This window comes from Didymosphaeria variabile (assembly GCF_027946475.1).
Source record: "Didymosphaeria variabile strain IMI 356815 chromosome Unknown scaffold_7, whole genome shotgun sequence".
Lineage (NCBI taxonomy): Eukaryota > Fungi > Ascomycota > Dothideomycetes > Pleosporales > Didymosphaeriaceae > Didymosphaeria > Didymosphaeria variabile.
In genome coordinates, this window is record NW_026611626.1 from 102,135 (window position 1) to 123,657 (window position 21,523).

A 21,523-nucleotide genomic window follows, 5' to 3' on the forward strand; every position below is an offset into this window, starting at 1 on the left:
CGTGCCTCCAAGATAGGACCTGCTAACGGCTGCATCGGCCGGCGCCTAGCATAGCATACATAATGCACGAGCGCTAAGTCTGAATGGAATGGAATGCCAATTTATCTCTAGTGTAGTGTACTGGTACTGTAGCGACGATGCCCAAATGCACACACATGACATCGCATCCACGAAAAGCACTCTACCAACATTGATGTCAATAATTCATAGATACCGATACCGCCCCATGCAAATCACTCATCTCCCCCCTGGAAGCCACCCACTCTACCCGCAACACCCCTGCCCACCGGCGCTACCCGAACGCCCCCCCGAGCCGAACACTTCGGCACCGTCCCGATCCCACGCGTTCATCTACGTAGATTGTCTCTGCTGATAGGGCCCGCCGCGCTGGGCCGTATAGAGTGCATGCATGCTAGGCGAATATCGATTCTGCATGCAGGACGAGCATGGAGCGCCTTATTATAGGCAGGAGGGCATGCTATAGTGTGCGTGCTGACGGAGGTAGGTAGGTAGAAGGACATGTTGCGCGTTCTAGAAGGTAGCCGTACGGTACGGTGCTCCTTGGGGGGAGCGATTGCGTTGATTCAACCTGCTGGGTGTACAAAACATAGTGGGTCGTACACGGCATTGGGGGGCGTGCAATGCACGCTTCGACTGTATTACATTCACACACACACTTCTAGGACCCCGCCGCGCCGGCCTTCCTGTACTCCTCGAAGCTGCCTATGCTGCTGAGGTGCTCTTCTTTCTCCCTCAGCTGCTCCTGCCACTCGTCTTCCTCCTGCGCGGCCATCGTCTCAAATGCCTGCGACTGTCCGCGGTGGAAGAGAAGCGGCGCGCGCTTAAGCTGTGCTGCCTGCTGTGTCACGAGGATGTGCTTTACCGTGGTTCCTACAAACTCGTGTTAATCGTTGCCGCTCTGTGTAGGGAACGAGGGAAGACGTACCAGGCGCCTCGAACTTAGTCCCGAGGAGCAGGCGTTCGACGACGGCCTTGAGTCCCCGCGCACCGGTACCCATGGCATTCGCCTTCCTGGCGATTTCTCGCAGCGACCCCGAAGTAAAGCGTAGTTCCATGCCGTCGGCGTGGAAGAGGGCGGCTTCTTGCCGGATGAGGCTGTTCTTTGGCTCGGTCAAGACACGCACGAGAGCTTCTTCGTCCAGCGCTGACACGGCGCATGTGTTTGGTATGCGCCCGATGAGCTCAGGTATCATGCCGTACTTCTGCAGGTCGGACGGGACCACGTAGTTGAGCACGTTGTACTCCTCCTCGCGGTACTTTGTCTGCCGGGCATTGGACGCGGTGGGAGCGTCTGTGTCAGAGGGCACGTAGATGGGAAGGTCCTTTCGGAAGGTTTCCACGTCGGCGTCGCTAAGCGTGGTGTCGTGCTTGCCCTGGTCACGATTAGCAGCGCGCACTTGGGCGCCAAAGCCCAGGCCGCCTTTGGCTTTGCGGTCGAGGATGATCTTCTCGAGACCAACGAAGGCGCCGGTGCAGATGAAGAGAATGTTATCGGTGCGGACGTTGAAGACTTCGCCTTTGCCGCCCGGAGCCATGGGGCCTGGTCCTGCTCCTGGGCGTGAGCTGTCCAAGGGGTTGCCCGAGGGGAGGTTGGTCGAACTGCCAGCTGAACCTGGGGATCTCCCACTGCTGCCCCGTTCGGCTTTGGCTTGTATTTGCAGAGTTGTGCCTTCAATGATCTTGAGCAAGGACTGCTGCACGCCTTCGCCACCGACATCTTTGCCGTGCGCCATCTTCACGCCAGCAATTTTGTCGATCTCGTCCAGCACGATGATACCGTGCTCTGTTGCCTCAACGTCGTAGTTGGCGGCCGTAAGGAGCCTCTGCACACAGCTTTCTGCATCCTCACCAATGTACCCCGACTGCGTGAAGGGCGTGCAGTCGGACATGCTGAAGGGCACATCCAGTATACGAGCGAGTGTCTTCGCTATCAACGTCTTGCCCACACCGGTCGGCCCCAGCATCAGTACGTTCGACTTCTCGATTTGCATAGGACTAGTGTCTTCCAACGGCGGCGGGTCGGACGGCGGGTCTGCGTGGGACGGATACACGCGCATGGTGGGCTGCTGCCCTGGAAATTCATCTTCCAAAGTTAGCCTTGGTCACGCGACCGACCGAAGAAGCAAGCAGAGGCACAGTGAGTGAGGAGATGAAATTGAAATCACCTTCTACGGGGTGTCTGTGAGCGAGCGCCTGCCGCGCAGCCCTCTCCTCGCGCCGGACCTGCTCCTCCTCGTGCCTCTGTATCTCTCGTATGCGTAGATAGTGGCCATATACTGCCGTGGCAAGCACCCTCTTTGCGTGTTCCTGGCCGACGACAAACTGATCCAGGTGCTCCTTCAGCATGCGAGGCGTCACGCGGCTGACACCGGAGCTGGACGAGCCGCCCAAGGGCCCTCTGGTCGGCTGATCAGGCTCATAGAAGCTGGTGAAACCGTGGCCAGAGAAGTCTGAGCGGTTGTACTGGGAGCGCTGCGGATTGCCGGTGTGGAACGCACGGCGGCCGATGGAGGCGAGCGCGATGTATGAAGCCCGCGCTTGCGGGGAAACGACGACTATTGTTCGTGTGGCCATGGTCTCTGGAAATCGTGGAAGAGGCCCGTGGGAAGCTCACATAGCGACAGCTGAGCTACGGAGCGTGGACGTCGCGCAAGAGACTCAGGGCACGGATGGTAGTACAATTGCTAGACAACAGCTGTGAGGCGTGGAGGTGAGTCGCGAGCTCTTCTCCGCTTCGGGGAACTGGAGGCGGGGCATGGCGCGCCCGATAAGCCAGGCCGACCCACCCCCGATGCCAGTTGTTTTGTTGTGCCCCGACAGAGCCTCAGATGGCTCCGAGAAAGCTCCCAGCGCCGACTCCTCAGAACGATCCGTAGATCGACCCAGAGAATTATACGTATGCCGGCCCGACAGCGCGCCTAGGCGGCGGTGGTGTGAGAGGCTTGTGGCGCTGCGGCTGCGACGCGATAGACCTTGCAAGCGCGCGCAGTGACGTAGAAGCTTGGACGACAAGGGTGTAGCTTTTGGTTGAGGACGATGCTTTGCAGCAATTGGAGCCTACCCCGCAACACTTTCTCTGCTCCAACAACCAGAAGGGCTGCATTGCATGAGACCCTGAATCCCTGTTCTGCTGCCTCCTCCACCGGCCTTATCGCATCTTCTACGAGCAGCGTATCACTTTCACCAATCCTTCACCGCGAGCCATGGCGCTCAACGACGCATCCGCAAATTCTGTCACGGACAACCCGGCTGGCCAGGTACCAAACGATGGAACCGGTATGTCGGCAGCCTCGGTCATTGTCCAAGCGTGACAGACTGACATCTTTGCAGGAATCACCCAGCTCGACTCCTATCTCGACCCCTTCAAGCCCGCCCTCCGCAGCCGCTACGCAAAAACCCAGCAATGGCTGAAGACGATACAGGACACAGAAGGTGGTCTGGAACAATTCACGAGGGCAAGCATCCTGCATCCTCCCTGTGAGCAAGACGGCTAATTGCTGTCACAGGGGTACGAGAAGTACGGCTTCAACGTCAAGGACAATGGCGACGTTGTGTACCGCGAATGGGCTCCTAATGCCTTGCGCGCCTACCTCATTGGCGACTTCAACAATTGGGACCGCGATGCGACTCCCATGACGAAGAACGAGTTTGGTGTGTTTGAGGTTACGATACCCGGCAACAATGGCCAGCCAGCGATACCCCATGATTCAAAGCTGAAGGCACGTCTACCCAGCATAACGAAATAACAGTACACTGACAAAACCTGACAGATTTCTTTCGTTGTACCTAATGACCACGCACGCCAGGAGCGTATCCCAGCGTGGATCAAGCGCGTCACGCAAGACCTCAACGTCTCGCCCGTCTACGATGCACGCTTCTGGAACCCGCCAAAGGAGGAGCGATATGTCTTCAAGAACCAGCGTCCACCGAAGCCCGCCAGCGCCCGCATATACGAAGCACATGTCGGCATCTCCTCACCGGAACCAAAAGTCGCTACATACAAGGAGTTCACGCAGAACATCCTCCCCAGAATCAAGAACCTGGGATACAACGTCATCCAGCTCATGGCTATCATGGAGCACGCATATTATGCAAGCTTTGGCTACCAGATCAACAGCTTCTTTGCGGCCAGCAGTCGCTACGGAGCCCCAGACGACCTGAAAGAACTTATTGACACCGCTCACGGCATGGGCATCACCGTCCTGCTCGACGTTGTGCACAGCCACGCCTCCAAGAATGTTTTGGATGGTTTGAACATGTTCGATGGCAGCGACCATCTCTACTTCCACGAAGGAGCAAAGGGTAGGCACCAGCTCTGGGATAGTCGTCTGTTCAACTATGGAAGCCATGAAGTATTACGCTTCTTGCTCAGCAATCTTCGCTTCTGGATGGAAGAATACCAGTTCGATGGATTCCGGTTCGATGGAGTTACCAGCATGCTGTACACACATCACGGAATCGGAACGTAAGTATTGAACATGACTGTCTTACCATCCACTAACGCAATCAGTGGCTTCTCCGGTGGTTACCATGAATACTTTGGCGATGGCGTTGACGAGGAAGGCGTAGTCTACCTCATGATAGCTAACGAGATGCTACACCAGCTATACCCAGATGTTATCACCATCGCAGAAGACGTTTCCGGGATGCCAGGTCTTTGCGTGGCGCTGTCGCTTGGCGGAATAGGATTCGACTACCGACTCGCTATGGCAGTTCCCGACTTGTACATCAAGTGGTTGAAGGAGAAACAGGACATCGACTGGGACATGGGCAACCTGGTTTTCACACTCACCAACCGTCGCCACGGCGAGAAGACAATTGCCTACGCCGAGAGCCACGATCAAGCGTTAGTCTACCAATACCTCTCTCTATTCTTTTTGGCTAACGAACGCAGATTGGTCGGCGACAAAACCCTCCTCTTCTGGCTCTGCGACGCAGAAATGTACACCAACATGTCCATCATGTCCGAAGAAACGCCCGTCATCAATCGCGGCCTCTCGCTCCATAAAATGATCCGCCTCATCACGCACGGCCTCGGTGGTGAAGGCTACCTCAACTTCGAAGGCAACGAATTCGGCCACCCGGAGTGGCTCGACTTTCCGCGCGAAGGCAACGGCAACTCCTTCCACTATGCGCGCCGCCAGTTCAACCTCGTCGACGACCAGCTCCTACGTTACCGCTTCCTCTACGACTTCGACTCCAAGATGCAGTGGACCGAGGAGAAGTACGGCTGGCTGCATTCGCCGCAGGCGTACATCAGCCTCAAGCACGAGGGCGACAAGGTCATTGTGTTCGAGCGCGCGGGCCTCCTATGGATCTTCAACTTCCACCCACAGAGCAGCTTTACGGACTACCGCGTTGGCGTCGAGCAGGAGGGCACGTACAGGATTGTGCTGAGCACAGATAGCAAGGAGTTCGGAGGGCATGCGGATATCGATGAGAGCACGCGCTTCTTCACGACGCCGTTTGCGTGGAACGGAAGGAAGAACTTTTTGCAGGTGTATATTCCTGCGCGGACGGCTGTCGTGCTCGCCCTCGAGAGCACTTTGTAAGGAACATAGGGAGCGCTAGGTGGAGAGAAATGCGCTGCGAAGTTGTCACAAGCACGTTTTAGCCATCTCACTATATCCGCGCACGGCAGTCTGCTGGATTTCGCTAGACACATAGAATGAACTTACAGGCCCTGTCTGCCTTACTGCCTTATCAAACCTTCGCTCTGTGCATTAAGTGGATGCCCCACAGACGAGAGGCAAGCCTGCATCTGAACCTCGGCTTGAGGGCCCCTGAACCCTTATACACAGTCCGTGGTTGAGCATATCGGACCCGCAGCCGCTCAACGGAAGGATACTCAGGGGCGCGACCATCCTACAGCTGGGTCCACCGCATGTGAAGTCTCCAGTATATCATCCATGGATGTATGCTACGCACGTGTTGTCACAACCTAGCCCCGGGGCCATGTGCGAAACACGTGATAACGACACGTGGACTCCGCGGAGGCTGCCCAGGTATCTGTCTATGTCGACACGTGTTGTTCTCAGGTACGGTTCGGGTGACGAAAATGAGGCACCGGCGGATGGAGAGCATGGTTCACGTGGGTTTGACAGGTTGTTTAACTTTCCTAATTTTTAAGGTCCCCAATTTTTTAAAAAATAAAAAATTCCAGAAACAGGGTACATGATGGCAAGCATGGAGAGCAACTCGCTGGCAGCAGCCGCGCTGCAAGGCTTGGGGTTTTCCTGGTGGTTTTGTGGCGTGGGAGCATTGCGTCGTGATCTAGGGAGGCGAGCGTGAATGTGGACTGGTTGACTGGAATTTCTCTCGAAGTGCCTGGGCATGTTGAAAACGCAGCAGTTGTTATCGTAGACGAAGTAACTCCATCATTGAATGATAGTTCTAATAGTTCAGACGGTAGCATGAGCTATGCTTCGGTATATGGCAGCTTCTAGGCGGAGCTCACGCAGTCGAGTAGTCTATCGGAAAGCTGGTAAAATGCGTGTAACTCCCTTCTCTCTCTCCATCTGCTCCATCTCGTTCCCTCCCTAGCACTGACCGGTATTGGGGTCAGACCTGCTGCATGCGTAAGCACAAGTACCAAACCGACAAACCAACTATGCATACCTAAAGTAGCAACCACTAACCGTACTCCCCCTTCCCCAATCGCAACCATTAATCTCATCCTTGAGACGCTGCTTGCAGTCGTCATCGTTCAACGTCAAGCCATCCCGGCCCCAGAACTCGGACTTCTGCCCTGCGCTCTCCTCGTTGAAGAAGTACTTGGTCTGCACTGCGTCGAAATAGCCGGAGACTCCGCCAGTGTTGCAATGTGCGTCGACGGCAGCGTTAGCTGAGTCTTTTTACGAGCCCCACCATGGGCCGTTGTTGTTGTAGCATCCTGCTTGTATCGTCGAGAACATGGCGGCCGGAGCGAGGATTGCAAAGGACGTAGAGAATCTCATGAAGGAGAGAAGTAAAGTAAGGTTTGTATGTAGAAGTAGTTGTGCGCTGTGTGTGCTGATGTAGTAGTATTGTGATAGAGTAAGAACCGGAGAGAAGCAGAGCCTTTATATAGACCCCCTTCTAGTGACGAGGCATTCTTGCTGTTGGAGAGTCATAAGCGTTTCTGTAAAAGCTAGTCACCCATGAAAGCCAAACCTGAGGTGATGGACATGCCCTGCTTGAAAGTTGCGAGACATATGACATACGATGACCGGGAAATCACTTGATAGACATGGTACATGGGCATACGTGCGGCTTGGGCATACGTACTACATGGGCACACCTGCTACTGGGCTATGTCAATGGTCTGAGAGTAAGATGGTTATTTTCTAGCAAGAAGGTGCGAAACTTCGTGTGCCACATGTCGTAATAATATACGAACACAGATATTAAGTTGTTAATATAAGTCTACTCTAAATCACTTCTTCAATACAGCCTATGTTTACAGTGGAACTAATTCCAAAGCTTCCCTTTGCTTCCTAGCTAATCTGTAAGGTTGGAAGTCATAATTCTGGAGCTCGCAAAAACTTACCTCAATGCAGTGCCTTTGTCACATCGACTAAGATCTGTGAGCAGAGCACACGAACCCTTGGAACGTCACGTGATCTTTTTCGTGCGAAGCATATAAAGCTGTCTCAGCTTCGATTAAGTGGCATCACAGACAGATCGTCATGCATCTTTCAGGATTCTCGGGCGAAACTAAGCTATTCATTGTGATAGGCCTGACGGGCGTAAACCACTGCAATCTGGTTGTTTTGCTCACTGAACAGGCGAGCTTTCTAGCTCGTTTCCTACAACACTGACCAACGAATTCGTTGAAAACTGTAGTACGGCTGACTGCCACGACTGGCCTTGAAAAACGTTCGTTAATTGAAGTTGCGCTGATGAGGTGCAGAAGACTGATGGTGGACCGGGGACATCCCTCTAAAACATGTGTTCCCGTTATTATCGTTTGCGAAAAGAATGCCCCCCACCCGGCCATAGTATAGATGCCCAACCTTTATTAATTGTATGATACATTCACTCTATTACTGGCTAGATCTTATTAAATGCTAGCTAGATCTATTAAACAGCTAGATCTAGTTGTAGTAGACGTTAAAATAGGGCACTAAGCTATTAAAATAGGTGTACTACTAACGTATTTTAACTAATTGTTGAGTAGATACATACTATAGGTAATACAGTTAATTGAAATAGGGAGCTGTACTATGGTGGGGGTGGGGGCATGCTTTTCGCAAAGCACCGATAACTGCGCCTACTTGAGTCTTCTTCCATTAAAGTCGGAAGGATATGGTTTCAGGTGTGTATGATGAGCTCACGGCGGTATTGGGCTGCGATGGACAAGGCGTGTATCATACCGATTAGGCAGCAGTTGTTTGTGACGTACCACAATCCTAATAGTGGGCACCTCCTTCGCAATGGTAGATCTGTACGGTGGAGGATTTGTTTATGTACTTTACTATGATCTTTTAAACTTATGTTTCAGATAATTACCCTTTTTAGCTTAGTGGGTGGCCTGGTCACACGGCAGGTGCGCACAAGCTGTATACATGCGGCCCTGCCTCTCTTCCCCGTCACCTCACAAACAACCTCTTGTTTACATTTGAACCTTTATTCAAGAACCACAAGCAGCAATGCCATCCTTTATGACACTGCCTCGCGAGATCCGCGATCAAATCTGCACTTATGCTATCCTCATACCGGACACACCTCCTGACACCACCCGCCCCCTCGGAAGACCTTATCGAGAAGCGCCTTCAGTTCGAAACCCCTAAATTACAAGCTTGGAGTAAGATCGTCTTGTACCTTCCCAAAACGCCAAAGACTTGCACCACCTCGCTCCTGCAGACCAACAAACAGCTCTACGCGGAGACGCTCGCAACCCTCACCCGTCTTGCCGCCAACTCCCCAGATTACGCATTGGATCTCGTTATCCTCGACGAGTGCCTGTTACTGCCGACCTGGACCAACGTGCCCGTGATCACAACACACATCGACACCGTGCATGTTTCATTCCGCATGTCCGGCGCCTACGAAAACAGACAGAAGCATCGGAAGCTTGGATCTTACCAAGGCTTCATGGGCGGCGATGGCGCAGGCCCGGCAATGGGATGGCAGCTTTACGCCGTCCTGGAGCGCTTCATCAAGACGGGGGCGCACGGCGAGACGGGGTGTCCAGATACGCACATGCACGTCACAGCGAAGTGTATACGTATTGATGTCCAGACCCCTCTTGGTTTTGGGGTCGAGCGCTTTGGCGAACCGCCGAGCGATGTATATGGCCGGAGAAAGATGGAGGGGGGTATCCATGTGCTGGAACCTGATTATCTGGCGGATTTTGTGGAGGCACATGTGATTAAGCTGTTGGCTGGAATGGATTACGAGTGGTTCACGTATGGGCAGATATTGTTTGAGCATGTAGACCTCGTTGTGGTGTGTAAAGATGGGGTAGAGCACAGGAGGTGCGATGTTGCGGAGAGGCTGAGAGATCTGGGTCACATCCCTGGACGACGCTTCTCGGCGGAGCAGTTGAGGAGGTATAAGGAGGATACTTGGCAGGTGAGGAAAGAGCGGGGTTTGAAGGTGTTGAGCGAGTGAGGTGGCGATCACAGAACAACCGTAAGGTTGGACACTGCTTCACATTGAGCATCTTCTTACATGTGGGCTTATCTCATTCTACTGCTGCTTCGATGGTTCTCGTTTGATATTGAATCTAGCTCAGGTACTTGACAGTTCAATGACTGTATAATATGTATACTAGCTTCTCCAGTGATCATGAATTATGACCGAAGCAATGTTGGGCAACTCAGGTGTAATTCAATTTGCTGAACGTACTTGCGAGGCAAAACACAGTCTGATGTACGTGTTTCAGTGGTATTCCATGTCAAGGTTTACGATTTATGCAGTCACCGGGCCTCCAGTAGGTCACTCCCTTTATTGCCATGAGTGGAGCTGTGACTTGATGATTCGGTTCGAAGTCCATCTTTGTCGTCTACTTGGTTGTAACGCATTCTCTTTCTCGCGACCCCATCAAAATATGGGAGAGCTCTTCATCACCATTCTCGATGCTTGCCATCAGCAAACGCACACTTGGTAGCTGCGAGTAGCACAGTGTTTGAACGGTTGCCACAGCAATTACGTAGCCCCACTTGTTCTTCTCTCACTCTCACTTTCACTTCTGCCTTCAATACTTCGTCGGCCAACGTACGACCTTCCCTAAACCACCCACACACCTTTCTACTCTCTCTGCCCCTTTCTCTCTGTCAAAAACGTCACTCTTCGAAATCCCCACACGACCTGATACCCATCACGATGAAGCTCACCCTCATCCTGACAACCGCCTTCGCCCTCAGCGTCACTGCGCGCCCGCCGGACCTCTCTCGAACGCTATGTCCCGCCGACTTCCCGCAATGCCACCAGACTCACACCGCAACTGCTAAACCCGCCGAGACGAGCGGCGCATGTCCTCCGGGTAGATGCGTAGTCCGATCGACACGTTGGACGAACTTGATTCAGCGTACGCCTAGTCCCGTTATCCCGACGTCCATCGCAGCAGACGCGAAGCATCAGCCGCCCTCAACCAGCCGCGCTCTGCCCACGCCGCCAATTCCTGGGTTCACAACCACCGTTACGCGCGATGAGGTGATCCAGGCGCAATCCAGCCGAGCTCAGCCCACGCCAATCCCTGGGGGCCCATCATTTTTACGGGACGGGACGCGCCAGGGTGGATGGCATGGCTTCGCGCAGGACTCCCCGCCTCACCCGAGCGCAACGCAGTCAGACAAGAAATCAACGTGGGACCTCGGCGAGCCCTCGTCAAAGTGGGATATCCTCCCTACCAACTTCCAAGAACCGAGTGTGACCCCGACATCCACGTGGGACATCGGCGAGTCCTCTTCATCTTGGGATATCCTACCCACGTCTTTCCCACCGACAAGCGTCAATCCGACATCTACGTGGGATATTGGCGAGTCCTCTTCATCTTGGGATATCCTGCCTATCACTTCGTCGTCGTCTTCATCCACGGCTGAGGCCCACACTCAAGAGTATAAGCGCGAGGTCACGTCTACCGCGGGAGAGCGTGAACCGACGTACATCCCTGTGCACGCTGTTGCGCGCGCTGAGTGCTGCCGTGTAACTAGGTCCCGGACTACGCAGTATATTTCGCGGGCGACGGTGCCTGTGGGTAGTGGCTGGGCGCCTGCGAAGACTGCGTAGCCCACGGCCAGCACCTAGGTCATGCAGTTTAACGGTCTTGGGATTTGCGGCGGTAATCTGTCGGGGCGTTATATTGTCGAGTTTGTGAATTTTTGCTGCTTGGGGGGAGGTCTTCCCATTGATCGAGGACGGGTGCAGCGACAATCAGGGATGAGGAGATGAATTGTAAGACATAGGAACGACAAGGGGACTTGATTATATAGCCTGGCTCGATTGGGCATTATGTCCTTTCTGGCGGCTTCCATTTCAAAAAAGTGACATCTCCGTATGCTAAAGTGTGCCTTTTGATGGTGATGTACGTACGGGGCCTCGAACAAGGCGCGCGAAAATGGAACACGTGCATAAAAAAGCGCCCTGCAGAGCAAAAAAAATAAAAAAATTGATGGAAAACTGAACATACATGAAGCGATCGACTCGATATATACACACTTCTCCTTACCAAAAATTGACTGAAGTCTGTCTTCCCCCTTTTTCATCCACTTCTCTTCGTCACCTTTTCCCCCCACGGTCAAACCCAATAGCCCATCTTTCCTACACCTTCCTCGCCGCAATCTTCTTCCTCGCCTGCACGGTATACGCATACAACGCATCCTTAAACGCAAACAGAAAAGCCGCGGTAATCACACTCTGCGTAACCTTGGGCCCAATCCCGCCATACAGCCCCGCATATCCCTCCTCGCTAATGATCCGCCTAAACGTCGTGATCATGTTCTCCTTCGGCCCATCCTTGCCCGCAACGTGCATGCGCGACTTGACCGTGATGTACGGGTAGGTGATGGACGTGGCGAGCAGCTTGCCGAGGGCGCCGAGGTAGAAGGCGTCGGTGGGCGTGACGCGGCGGCGCTGAGCGAGGCGATTCTTCAGCTGCTCGAAGACGGTGTATTGGAGGATGGGGTTGATGACGAGGACGAGGGCGGGCATGACGCCTGCGAAGAGGCGGGCGGGGCCTTCTTCCTTGAGCAGCGCGAGCAGCGTGCCCAGCGTGCTCGGTGCCTTTGCGGGTTTCGCGCCGGGCAGCGCGGGCTCATCGCTCTCGGACTTGCGCGCCGTCATGCGCGTGTTGATGACCCAGATGGGGTTTGTGATGAGGACGGTTGCGCTGCCGGCGAGGGCGCCTGCGATCATGGACTCCACGGTTGTGAGCTTCTTTGATGCGCGGCCGGCCTTGAGCGCGGCGTTCTCGAAGAAGGCGCGCGTCCATTCGTACCAGTAGTAGTAGACGAAGTTTGTGACGCTGATGCCGAAGAGGGCGGAGTCGAGGCCGGCGTAGAGGCCGGCGACGCCCTCGCGCTTGATGATGCGGCGGGCGGCGTTGAGGGTGGAGGATTGCGCGCGTTTGGACTCGACTTGGGCGCGTGTGGAGAGCGTGATTAGGGGGTATCTGGTATCATGTGTGAGTGGTTGAAGGTATTGGTATGAGATTCTTGAACATACGTCAAGGCCATCGACAGCAGACCTCCGCCCGCGCCGGCAAGCGCATGCGCGACATTGTCGCTTTGCTGGGCCGCCGTGCTCGTGGGCACCGATTGCGTCGACTCAGCGAGCTTCACCTGTGATGTTTTCACCGTGTCTGACATTGTGTAAGGTGTTCCCACGTGTATCCGTCTTGAAGGGAGGTGACGCGCGGGGCAGGTAGAATGATCCGCTCGATCGCAATCGTACAAGAGCGAGACTTTTGGGCCTTGGAGAAAGAGCTACTATGAGTCAAGAAACGTGTAAGCTGTTTTCACGCGACAAGTGTTGCAAAAGGAGTGGATGAATTGTGACGCAGCATCATGTGCGGAACCGCTCGCCGTAGCTTGTGAACGTCAGTCGAGTCGCATTCCGAGCCCGCATTTGGGCCGAGGTTCACGGCCACAGATCCAGGCTAGTCACCGTCACGTGCGCGGAAATGGTATTCCTCGACCACTTGCAGTAATTTCCTCCTTTATGCGTCTCATGTGTATTGCCTGTTTAGTAAAAGCGTCTTCACGAGCTTGCGCGATGCGGTGGGCGATTGGTAAGTGGAGTCAGGGGTGGAGCTTCTGGGGCTCCGGTTTTCTCCTCAGGAGACACCCCGGACACTATGCCTGCATTCGATATGACGGATACTAACGGCCAAGTTGAATTCAGATGAAGTATACGATACGGTAAGGGAACACTGCGCACGAAGTGAGTGTCTTCAGAAGAAGATAAGTCATAGCAAACGATGATACTCATTCCGAGTATACAGGAAATTGACCTAAAGGAGAGAGCACGAGTAAATGAGTTCCTCGATGAGGTTGCACGAGGGGTAGATGAAAAGTATTTCAAGCTGTATGAGAAAGATTGTAAGCCATGAAAAGATGGCGGAGGAACTTTTGCATAACACAATATACCCGATTCTGATCCCCCCTCGGCCAAGTGAAATCCATTGGATAGGTGGTCACGTACAGGACCGGTTTGTCCCACGAGTCGATGTCAGCTAGGGTGGGCTTTGCGTAGCCATGGAATACCTCCGAACAGACTCGATACCAGTCCTGCTGGATGTTGTTCACGATTGTGCTCGCCAAGTGGTAAATCACATCTGCAAATTCACCCGAGTGTACACGCAACAAGGCCCCTTTCGCTCCTCCAGGCGACATTTGCGGAACACCGTCTTTATAACGATTGTCTATTGGTCCGAGTATAGCAACCTCTTGAGACAGATTAAACAGCCTAGAAACCTGCCGGCTGATCATGGTAGCCATTCGATGTCCATGTCACAACTCAATAAAGGCGCGTAATGAGTCGAGAGCTGGTGTGGATGCCGCATCATGAATGTAGCTATCACGAGGTCTGGCAGAAACCGCCACTGTTCCTTCGGTACTTTGGTGCTTTGTTGAGTTGTTAAGTGGTGATGCCTGGGACGGAACCACGGTACGCGATGTAGCTGCTATAGCACTGAGAGCCGCGCAGTCAACCTCTATATCGCCCATCTCACTTCCATCCTCCACATCTTCCAAATTCTTGTCCACATACTCCATCTGGACTTCGCTGGGCCGCCACTGTAGGAACATCATAATTGCAATAGCCAATAATTCCCACACAGTGTTACAAGCCGAGTGCCTTGCCCGGAGCGCTACTAAACAACGACCGTACAAGCTCTGAGCTCTGGACCGGTCTCCTCCAGCGCGCATAACTTCCGCACCAACTTAACCATGTGGCACGCCCTGCAACTCAACAAAAGATGCAACACCTCTCAACAACTGATCCCCGATTATCATCGTTCGCGAAAGGTGCCCCACCTCCCACGGTGCTGGAATACCTAAATCTAAAGGCGAGCATACATGATCATCGACAAGCCGATTAGCTACACATTGTTGAGGTAGCTAGCCTCAGCAATAATAAACGCTAGAGTACTGCTAAATAAGAACTCCAAATTGTTGAACAGTCGGTGGATTATATACCCACCTTTAAACCTATGTATTCCAGCACCGTGGGAGGTGGCACACTGTGATTCTTTTCGAGAAGCACCGATAATTTCTTCGATGGTGCTTTTAGTTGTCGAAGCTCTCCTTGGCGTCGCCGCTCAGCGGCACAAGCATGGTGGCCTCTTATGTGGATGAGGGTGTGGAAGATGGAGGAGGATGGAAGGCACTGGGGGATGTAGAGCTCTTGGTGCTGTCGAGCAGCTACATCGCGTACCATGGTTTTATCCTGGGCATGGCTGCTCAACAGAACACTGACAAGTCACATCAAAGGTATTCTCACGAACATCAACGGGTTGCCTAACATCACGTGATGGAAAGCATTAATACGTGAACGGTTGTCGCTGGAATGCAGCCACACGGACTCGCAAAGCACAGCTATGGAAAGGGCATAGTTGCGAAGGGTGGAAGGCCTGTACTGACATGGTGGATAACACGGGCCGAAGACGCAGTCCTCTCTGAGAAGGCAGGTACGATAGAAGTGACCATTAGCGCAAGAGTTGGGTGCATTAAGGAGATATACATTAATAGCAATTACAACACCTGAAAAACGCCTCTCCACTCGAGCACCCTACGCCGGCGGGACCATAAGGGATATCTCTTCAAGTGCCCACCCATCCTTCATGCCATCGTCGAGACCATTACCACCAACTGTTCATCGGGCTCATCCGCCTCATCGCCCACTGATCTCTTCAATAGCATCACCCAACCCTTCCATCCCCCACCCAAGCTCTTCCCTGCACGCACCCTGCTCACAAACCATAACACCCTCCTTCTCAGCGTTCATACTTTTGACCAACCCGTTCCTCTCCTTCAGCCACCCACCCACACTCTTCCCTATCCTGCTCACCACACCCAACCCTGCAGGCCTCTCCCTATACCTTCTCAGCCACTCCTCGGCTTTCTCACCCTCGCCCGTAATGACAGCGTGCTTTATACCGAACTTGGACACGACCACCGCATCCATCATGCCAGGAAAGAGAAAAGGATGCTGCATGATCTCGGCCTCGAACGCGCTCGTCGTCTCCCGCGCGCGCTGGACATACTGCTCATCCTCCAGCAGCGCACCCAGACGATCCAGATTCCTCGCTGACACGCCGTTGGTGCCCGGCTCGGCGTTGTCCATGCCGTCTTTGAGTCGCATGATTAGGTCCTTTTGCCCTTCAGGCGTGGAGAAGAAGCCCAGGTGTTGCTTGTCCCAGAAGAGGTCAATTTGCGTCTTTTGCAGGTCGTCGGCCCATTGGAGGTATGCGTCGTTGAAGGTTGCTTCGTAGAGGTCGACGAGGCCCGATATGAGATAGGCATAGTCATCTGCAAAGCCTTGGACGGCGCCGGGACCTTCTCGATACACGCGCAAGAGCGTGTGGGACTGGGAATTGTAGAGTTCTTGCTTGATGAAAGCGGCTGCCTTCTCTGCCGCAGCAAGATACTCCTTTGCTTTCGAGGGTTCCGATGCGGAAAGTGAAGCTGCTGTGCGGGCAAGCGCGCCGATAGCAAGGCCGTTCCAGGATACCACTATTTTGTCATCCAGAGCGGGTCTCGGCCTTTCCTTTTCCCTGTGCTGGAGAAGCTTCTTCCGGCCTTCGGCAAGTGTCTCCTCGATTTCTTCAGTGGAGAGGGCAAATTCTTTGGCCAGGTCTACCGGGGAACTGCTAACTGCTAGCACATTCTGATTGATAAGTTCATCGTGCGCGTCGTTCTCTGGATCGACGTTGCCTTCGTCATTAACGTTGTAATACCGGGCGAGGATGTCCGCGTCTCGATCGCCTAGTATGTCTTGGAACTCCTTGAATGTCCATACGTAGAAGGCGCCCTCTCGCTTCTCTTTATCAGATGATCGATAAAGGGAGTCGGCGTCTTCGGCGGAGAAGAAGCCGCCTGTTTGCGAATGCATAGGTGGGCTCGTAAGATATGTAGCAATGTCATGGACCGCAGCCAGATGGTCGGGGTTTCGTGTCAGGAGGTAGGCATCGAGGTAGACTGGGAGTAGTTGTGATTGGTCATACAGCCTGTGCTTTGTCAGTGTGATTGCTCGGTGATAGTGCACGTCGACTTACATCTTCTCAAAGTGAGGTAGACTCCAATCCCGTGTGACGCTGTATCTTGCGAAGCCGTTGCCTATCTGGTCGTGTATGCCCCCCTTGTTCATGGCTGAGAGGGTTGCCAGTACCATGTCTTTCGCGTTGGTGCATTCTTTTGCTCCGACGACGTCTGCGACTGCCTTAGGGTATTGGGATAGCTTCAACAAGAAGCTCAGATTTGTCGGAGTGGGAAACTTTGGTGCTGTTCCGAATCCGGCATACGTGGGGTCGTACTTTGCGGCAAAGTGTTCATAGGCCTCATCGAGCAATTCGAGATCCAGCGGGTCCTGGTCAGCTTCTTCTTTGCGACTGATGCTGCCATCCTCGGCAAACTCGCGTAGCTGCGCAGTGACATCCTGCGCGGAATCGAGACATCGTTGCCGTTGGTTCTTCCACACATCCCTAATCTTTTCTAGTATTCCGACGAATCCGAGGTGATCTCTTCCCGCCATGGTCGAGCCAGGGCCTGGCCAGTAAGTCCCGCCAAAGATGGGCTCAAGATCAGGCGTTATGAACACGTTGAGCGGCCATCCTCCAGATCCAGTTGACGCTTGAACGTAGTTCATGTATATGCGGTCGACGTCGGGGCGCTCTTCGCGGTCGATCTTGATGGGTATGAAGGACTCGTTGAGGATGGCAGCAACCTCGCCGTTCTCGAAGGACTCGCGCTCCATAACATGGCACCAGTGGCAGGCGGCATATCCAATGCTTATGAAGATGAGCCGGTCCGATTTCTTTGCCAGCTCGAGAGCTTCTGGACCCCACATCTGCCATGCGACCGGATTGTCCATGTGTCCACGAACCTATCTTGTTATCAGCCGGGGCGCAAAGCGCGACGGATGGCTGCATGGCACTTACATACGGGCTTCTGCTTTCTTTGAGGCGGTTCACCAGCTTGACGCCGTCGCCTCTTGAGGCCGCGCCTTCGGACATGTTTCGTGTGTCCATCCTCAGCACCCGTGTGTGGTATCTGAGCAGTTGCGCTCGCGGGGTATCGCGGGAGGGTGGGGCTGCCTGTTGGAAGGTTACGCGGGCGGCCGATGGCGTCACTAACTGTCGCGTAGAAGCGCAAGGTCCCCTTAGTTTGAAGCGAACAAGAGGCATGCAAGGAGGGGAGAAGCTTGAAGCTGGGTTTGTTGGAGCTCCAGTACCAAAAAGTGAGCAATCGCATCATCCCTCCAAACGACGTAACAGGCGCATAATGCGGGGTGCTCTGATTCGCTACCGGTCGGACCCCTGCTGGGCCTCGGCTCTGTCCGCATATCTTCAGACTGTTATGATGCCAACATCATACATCAAGTCACCTCCTGCATTCCTCTTTTCCTGACGTTGCTGCTGGTCTTTCTTCTTAGCATCCCTCTTCGTAGAGCCCTCGTCGTTATTCGTTCTCTGCTTTGCGCCTGCAGGCTTGCTGGCGACAATCTTCTTCGCCGAATTTGCGACCGAAGTGTGAAACTGCAAGACCGAGCTCGCAAGCCTTCCATCGGGCCGAAGACACTGTGGACACGCTATAACGTTACCGAGATGAAGATGGAAGATTGCCTGCCTGATGAAACGACGTCAACTCTGCGAAAGGTATCCTGTACGTCAAATCCTGTGTTCGGGGTACGGTGATGCTCTCTCAAACCCGACATCACCTCACTGCTCGTGGCGCAGCTGAAGAGAGACTATTTGAGCCCAGACTCGCAAAGCGCTACTCTTAATCTAGAATACGATATCTCCTACAGCTTTCGGCAGCGTCGGAAGTACGAGCGCTGTCTAAGAATATCCCCGACGACCTAACGCTGTATGAAGGAGCAAGCGCTGCTGTCTGCCAGGGGTATTTTCTATACAGCGGCTCGGGCATGCACAGATCTTGAGTTCACTGCCATGTGGAGTGACGGCCTCGCAATGCGCGCTTCGGAACACTACCGTTTGCTCGAACCTTGCGCAGCGGAGACGAGCTCATATTCTTGATGGTGTGTCCAATCCTCGTCGTGCGAGTGCGGTCACTTTGATGTCAGTCGGATGTGTGTCGCCACTGCATCCTCCTCGTCGATTGTAAACGGTGCACTGTATAACAGGAGGTCGGAATAATGGAGTTCGTGCCTGTGGCATTCTAGAATACACTGCCCACTGTGCATGGGTAGCCTTGTACAGCCCCCGTGTGCGGTTTAGCGCCGGACTCTCTACCAATAACAAGCCCGCAACACTATTCGGAGTTTCATATCCACCTCAGGCCTGCAGTAATGGAGCATCAGGATTCTACGAGCGCCACCCGTCGCGTACTTGGCGGTCTTCCCATCCTTCCCCGGACCGCTTATTGAAGACCTGGTCCACCCTCTGCTGTCATCTTACCTTTGTGTCACTCATTTACCACTTCTGCACCATCGCCCCATCGCTGGACGTAGCTCTGGTAGCTATACACGATATACGCTCATTTGTTATGATTCTATAGTTGGGACAAAATGTCCCACAGACTGTCTGGAGTGCCGGTGAACCTTCTGGTCGCAATTTTCATACTTTTCTCCATCTTCATCTTCACATTCTGTCTGGTGTTTGTCACAATCGTGATACCAGGTTATAGACTTACGACCGGATTCAAGGTGCGTCCGCAACTCAGCTTCAAATCCTATTGCTGACAATTGAAGGTCGCTTACAACATCGCCAATGCAATCATCGCAACAATCCTCAGCCGCTATGCCAGCGGCGAAATCCAAAAACAATGGTTACGCCGGATCAATCACGAAATATCCGATGTCAAATACCACCTTCATCACAGGCCCGACATCATGCAGAAATGGCGCGCTGTTAGTAATTCCCCGACTGCTTGGAAAACGCCCTGGTGAGATGGTGAGACAATTGCTGACGGTGCACGGTTTTCAGGTTTTGGGCATAAACACATTCAAAGAGCGAGTCACGTCGTTCAAGAGCACCGTCCTGCCGCAACTTTCTTTCATCTTCACGGGCCTCATTACAACAGCTGTCGTAGCTGCTGTGACACTGACCGATACAACTTGCAACTCGGAGTTGAGCCCTCCTCGCATTCACAGCGGAGCCGATAACAAATGCACGAGGATGGTTCCCAACGACAATATCGATCGCTCTTCACCCCTATGGGAGTTCCGAACCTTTTGGAACAACGACGATGGGTCGGCATACTATGCCACGACAAATCTAGGCTGTCCGTCTTGGTCGGGCGCACAGTTCATGGGGTCCATCAACACCATTAACCCAGAACATGTCGCATACTCACGTAACGGAGTCGGAATTCAAAGCTCAGCCATCGGATCACCAGAAATATTCTATACAGATTTCCCTGAAATCGTCGAACCCTTTGACAGCTATGGTGCAAAGGTGGACCAGACCATGCTGCGCACAGTCTCGCAATGCCTTCCGGTCATGGCCACTAACCCTGTCAGATGTCGTCCCGGGGGTAGCGTATCTTTCAAGTCAAACATTCCCGAGAACCTTCCCGATGATCAGGCTGTTTACCATCGGATTTCCATCGAAGCTGGCGGTTGCAACTTTACCCAAGCGAATGCCGAGGACCCCAATGGAAAATTCGGTGTCATGGTCTCCCGCTTCTGCCCCCAAAATAATACTATCGGCAAGGGAACCGTTGCTATGGGTGCTACGGGCATCATCAGTCTTACCCTTGCTGCCTCTATTGGCGACGAAGACTTCCTCGCCAAGCATGCCGACAGCTACGAAGCGATGAGCGCTGGCGTGGCCAAGAACCTCACATACGCCATCAGCTGCGACATCGACGTACAGCCGACGATCAGATGGCGAACTCTCACCCTCGAGCTACAGCAGGGCACACTTACCACCACACCGTCGTACTCCAAGCTAATATCTGGCGTCGACGGCTGCGCATCCACTCCCAATGCCAACGCCAACTGGACCCTAGGTTACGGCTACGCAGGCGGTGCCGCCGCCGCACTCGTACCTCCCCTCTCAGAAGGACGATACTGGAACGGCATGACCAACACCATCTTCAATCAAGCGCTCGACGTCACAGACACATCGGATCGCTACTCGACCGTCGAGTCGTGGCAAAAGCTAATCCGCGGCGCGCCTTACGGTTTCAACCAGTCCACCAACGCTCTAGAAGACGTCCTAGGCCTCACAGCCGGCATCACCATGTCCCAGATGTCGACCCTAGACAGCATGCGCAGCAACAGCCCCCTAGCCGACAGCGTCGATTTTCACGCCGCAGCAATGGGTCACGCAACGTTTGCTTGCACGCGCGTCGGCTCAGGCCAACGCTCTGCCATACTCTTCACGCTGCCTCCGCTGCTTGCCATGCTCACGGCTATATACCTCATCTTCACGGTGCCGCGGAAGCAGACTAGTTTCAAAACAAGTCGCCTTGAGGATTTGATCGGCATTGGTATGGCGAGCGAGCGCGAGCTGAGCATGGCGTACAGAAGGGACCATCTGCGGGAGAACGAGGACCAGGGTGCGCATCTCGGGATCCCGCGGGCGCCGTCGCCGGGGCGGAATCCCTTCGACGACGATGCGGAGGAGAAGGCTATGGGACTCCAGGAATTAAGGGCTGTGCATTACGATCGCAAGGTGTGGGATTAATTGGGCTTGGGTTGGGTATGGATGGGATATTGGATGGTCAGGACAGGCGCATCATTATACCCCGTTATTGATTGATTGATTGTTATTGAGCGTTCACCATCCAAATATTGTTTCGTTGCCAGCGATTTCTTTTCATTCGACGATATACACTATCTCCTGTATGTATACTGAAGCAACGACTCGACGTTTTGCTTCGAAATCTACGCT

At 53.7% G+C, this 21,523-nt stretch overlaps 6 protein-coding genes across 6 annotated transcripts; 3 read left to right on the plus strand and 3 right to left on the minus strand.

Annotated features, from left to right (window-relative positions):
- Nucleotides 1-679: 679 nt before the first annotated feature.
- Nucleotides 680-2,595, minus strand: MCX1 (ATP-binding protein; the record flags this gene model as incomplete). Its single annotated transcript, XM_056217931.1, has 3 exons — nt 680-891; nt 947-2,104; nt 2,187-2,595. The coding sequence occupies 3 exons, from the start codon at nt 2,593-2,595 to the stop codon at nt 680-682; spliced, it is 1,779 nt and encodes a 592-aa protein (XP_056067196.1).
- Nucleotides 2,596-3,224: 629 nt separating this feature from the next.
- On the plus strand, nt 3,225-5,573 carry GLC3 (alpha-1,4-glucan branching enzyme; the record flags this gene model as incomplete). The annotated part of the gene is made up of 6 exons (XM_056217932.1): nt 3,225-3,297; nt 3,352-3,476; nt 3,528-3,740; nt 3,792-4,486; nt 4,532-4,867; nt 4,916-5,573. 6 exons carry the CDS (start codon nt 3,225-3,227, stop codon nt 5,571-5,573), a joined length of 2,100 nt encoding a protein of 699 aa, XP_056067197.1.
- Nucleotides 5,574-8,703: 3,130 nt separating this feature from the next.
- Nucleotides 8,704-9,615, plus strand: N0V89_009180 (uncharacterized protein; the record flags this gene model as incomplete). Its single annotated transcript, XM_056217933.1, has 1 exon — nt 8,704-9,615. One exon carries the CDS (start codon nt 8,704-8,706, stop codon nt 9,613-9,615), a length of 912 nt encoding a protein of 303 aa, XP_056067198.1.
- A 2,151-nt stretch (nt 9,616-11,766) lies between these two features.
- Nucleotides 11,767-12,812, minus strand: N0V89_009181 (uncharacterized protein; the record flags this gene model as incomplete). The annotated part of the gene is made up of 2 exons (XM_056217934.1): nt 11,767-12,616; nt 12,670-12,812. 2 exons carry the CDS (start codon nt 12,810-12,812, stop codon nt 11,767-11,769), a joined length of 993 nt encoding a protein of 330 aa, XP_056067199.1.
- Nucleotides 12,813-15,336: 2,524 nt separating this feature from the next.
- On the minus strand, nt 15,337-17,677 carry N0V89_009182 (uncharacterized protein; the record flags this gene model as incomplete). The annotated part of the gene is made up of 3 exons (XM_056217935.1): nt 15,337-16,672; nt 16,721-17,547; nt 17,603-17,677. The coding sequence occupies 3 exons, from the start codon at nt 17,675-17,677 to the stop codon at nt 15,337-15,339; spliced, it is 2,238 nt and encodes a 745-aa protein (XP_056067200.1).
- Nucleotides 17,678-19,423: 1,746 nt separating this feature from the next.
- On the plus strand, nt 19,424-21,316 carry N0V89_009183 (uncharacterized protein; the record flags this gene model as incomplete). Its single annotated transcript, XM_056217936.1, has 1 exon — nt 19,424-21,316. The coding sequence occupies one exon, from the start codon at nt 19,424-19,426 to the stop codon at nt 21,314-21,316; it is 1,893 nt and encodes a 630-aa protein (XP_056067201.1).
- Between the last annotated feature and the right edge of the window lie 207 nt (nt 21,317-21,523).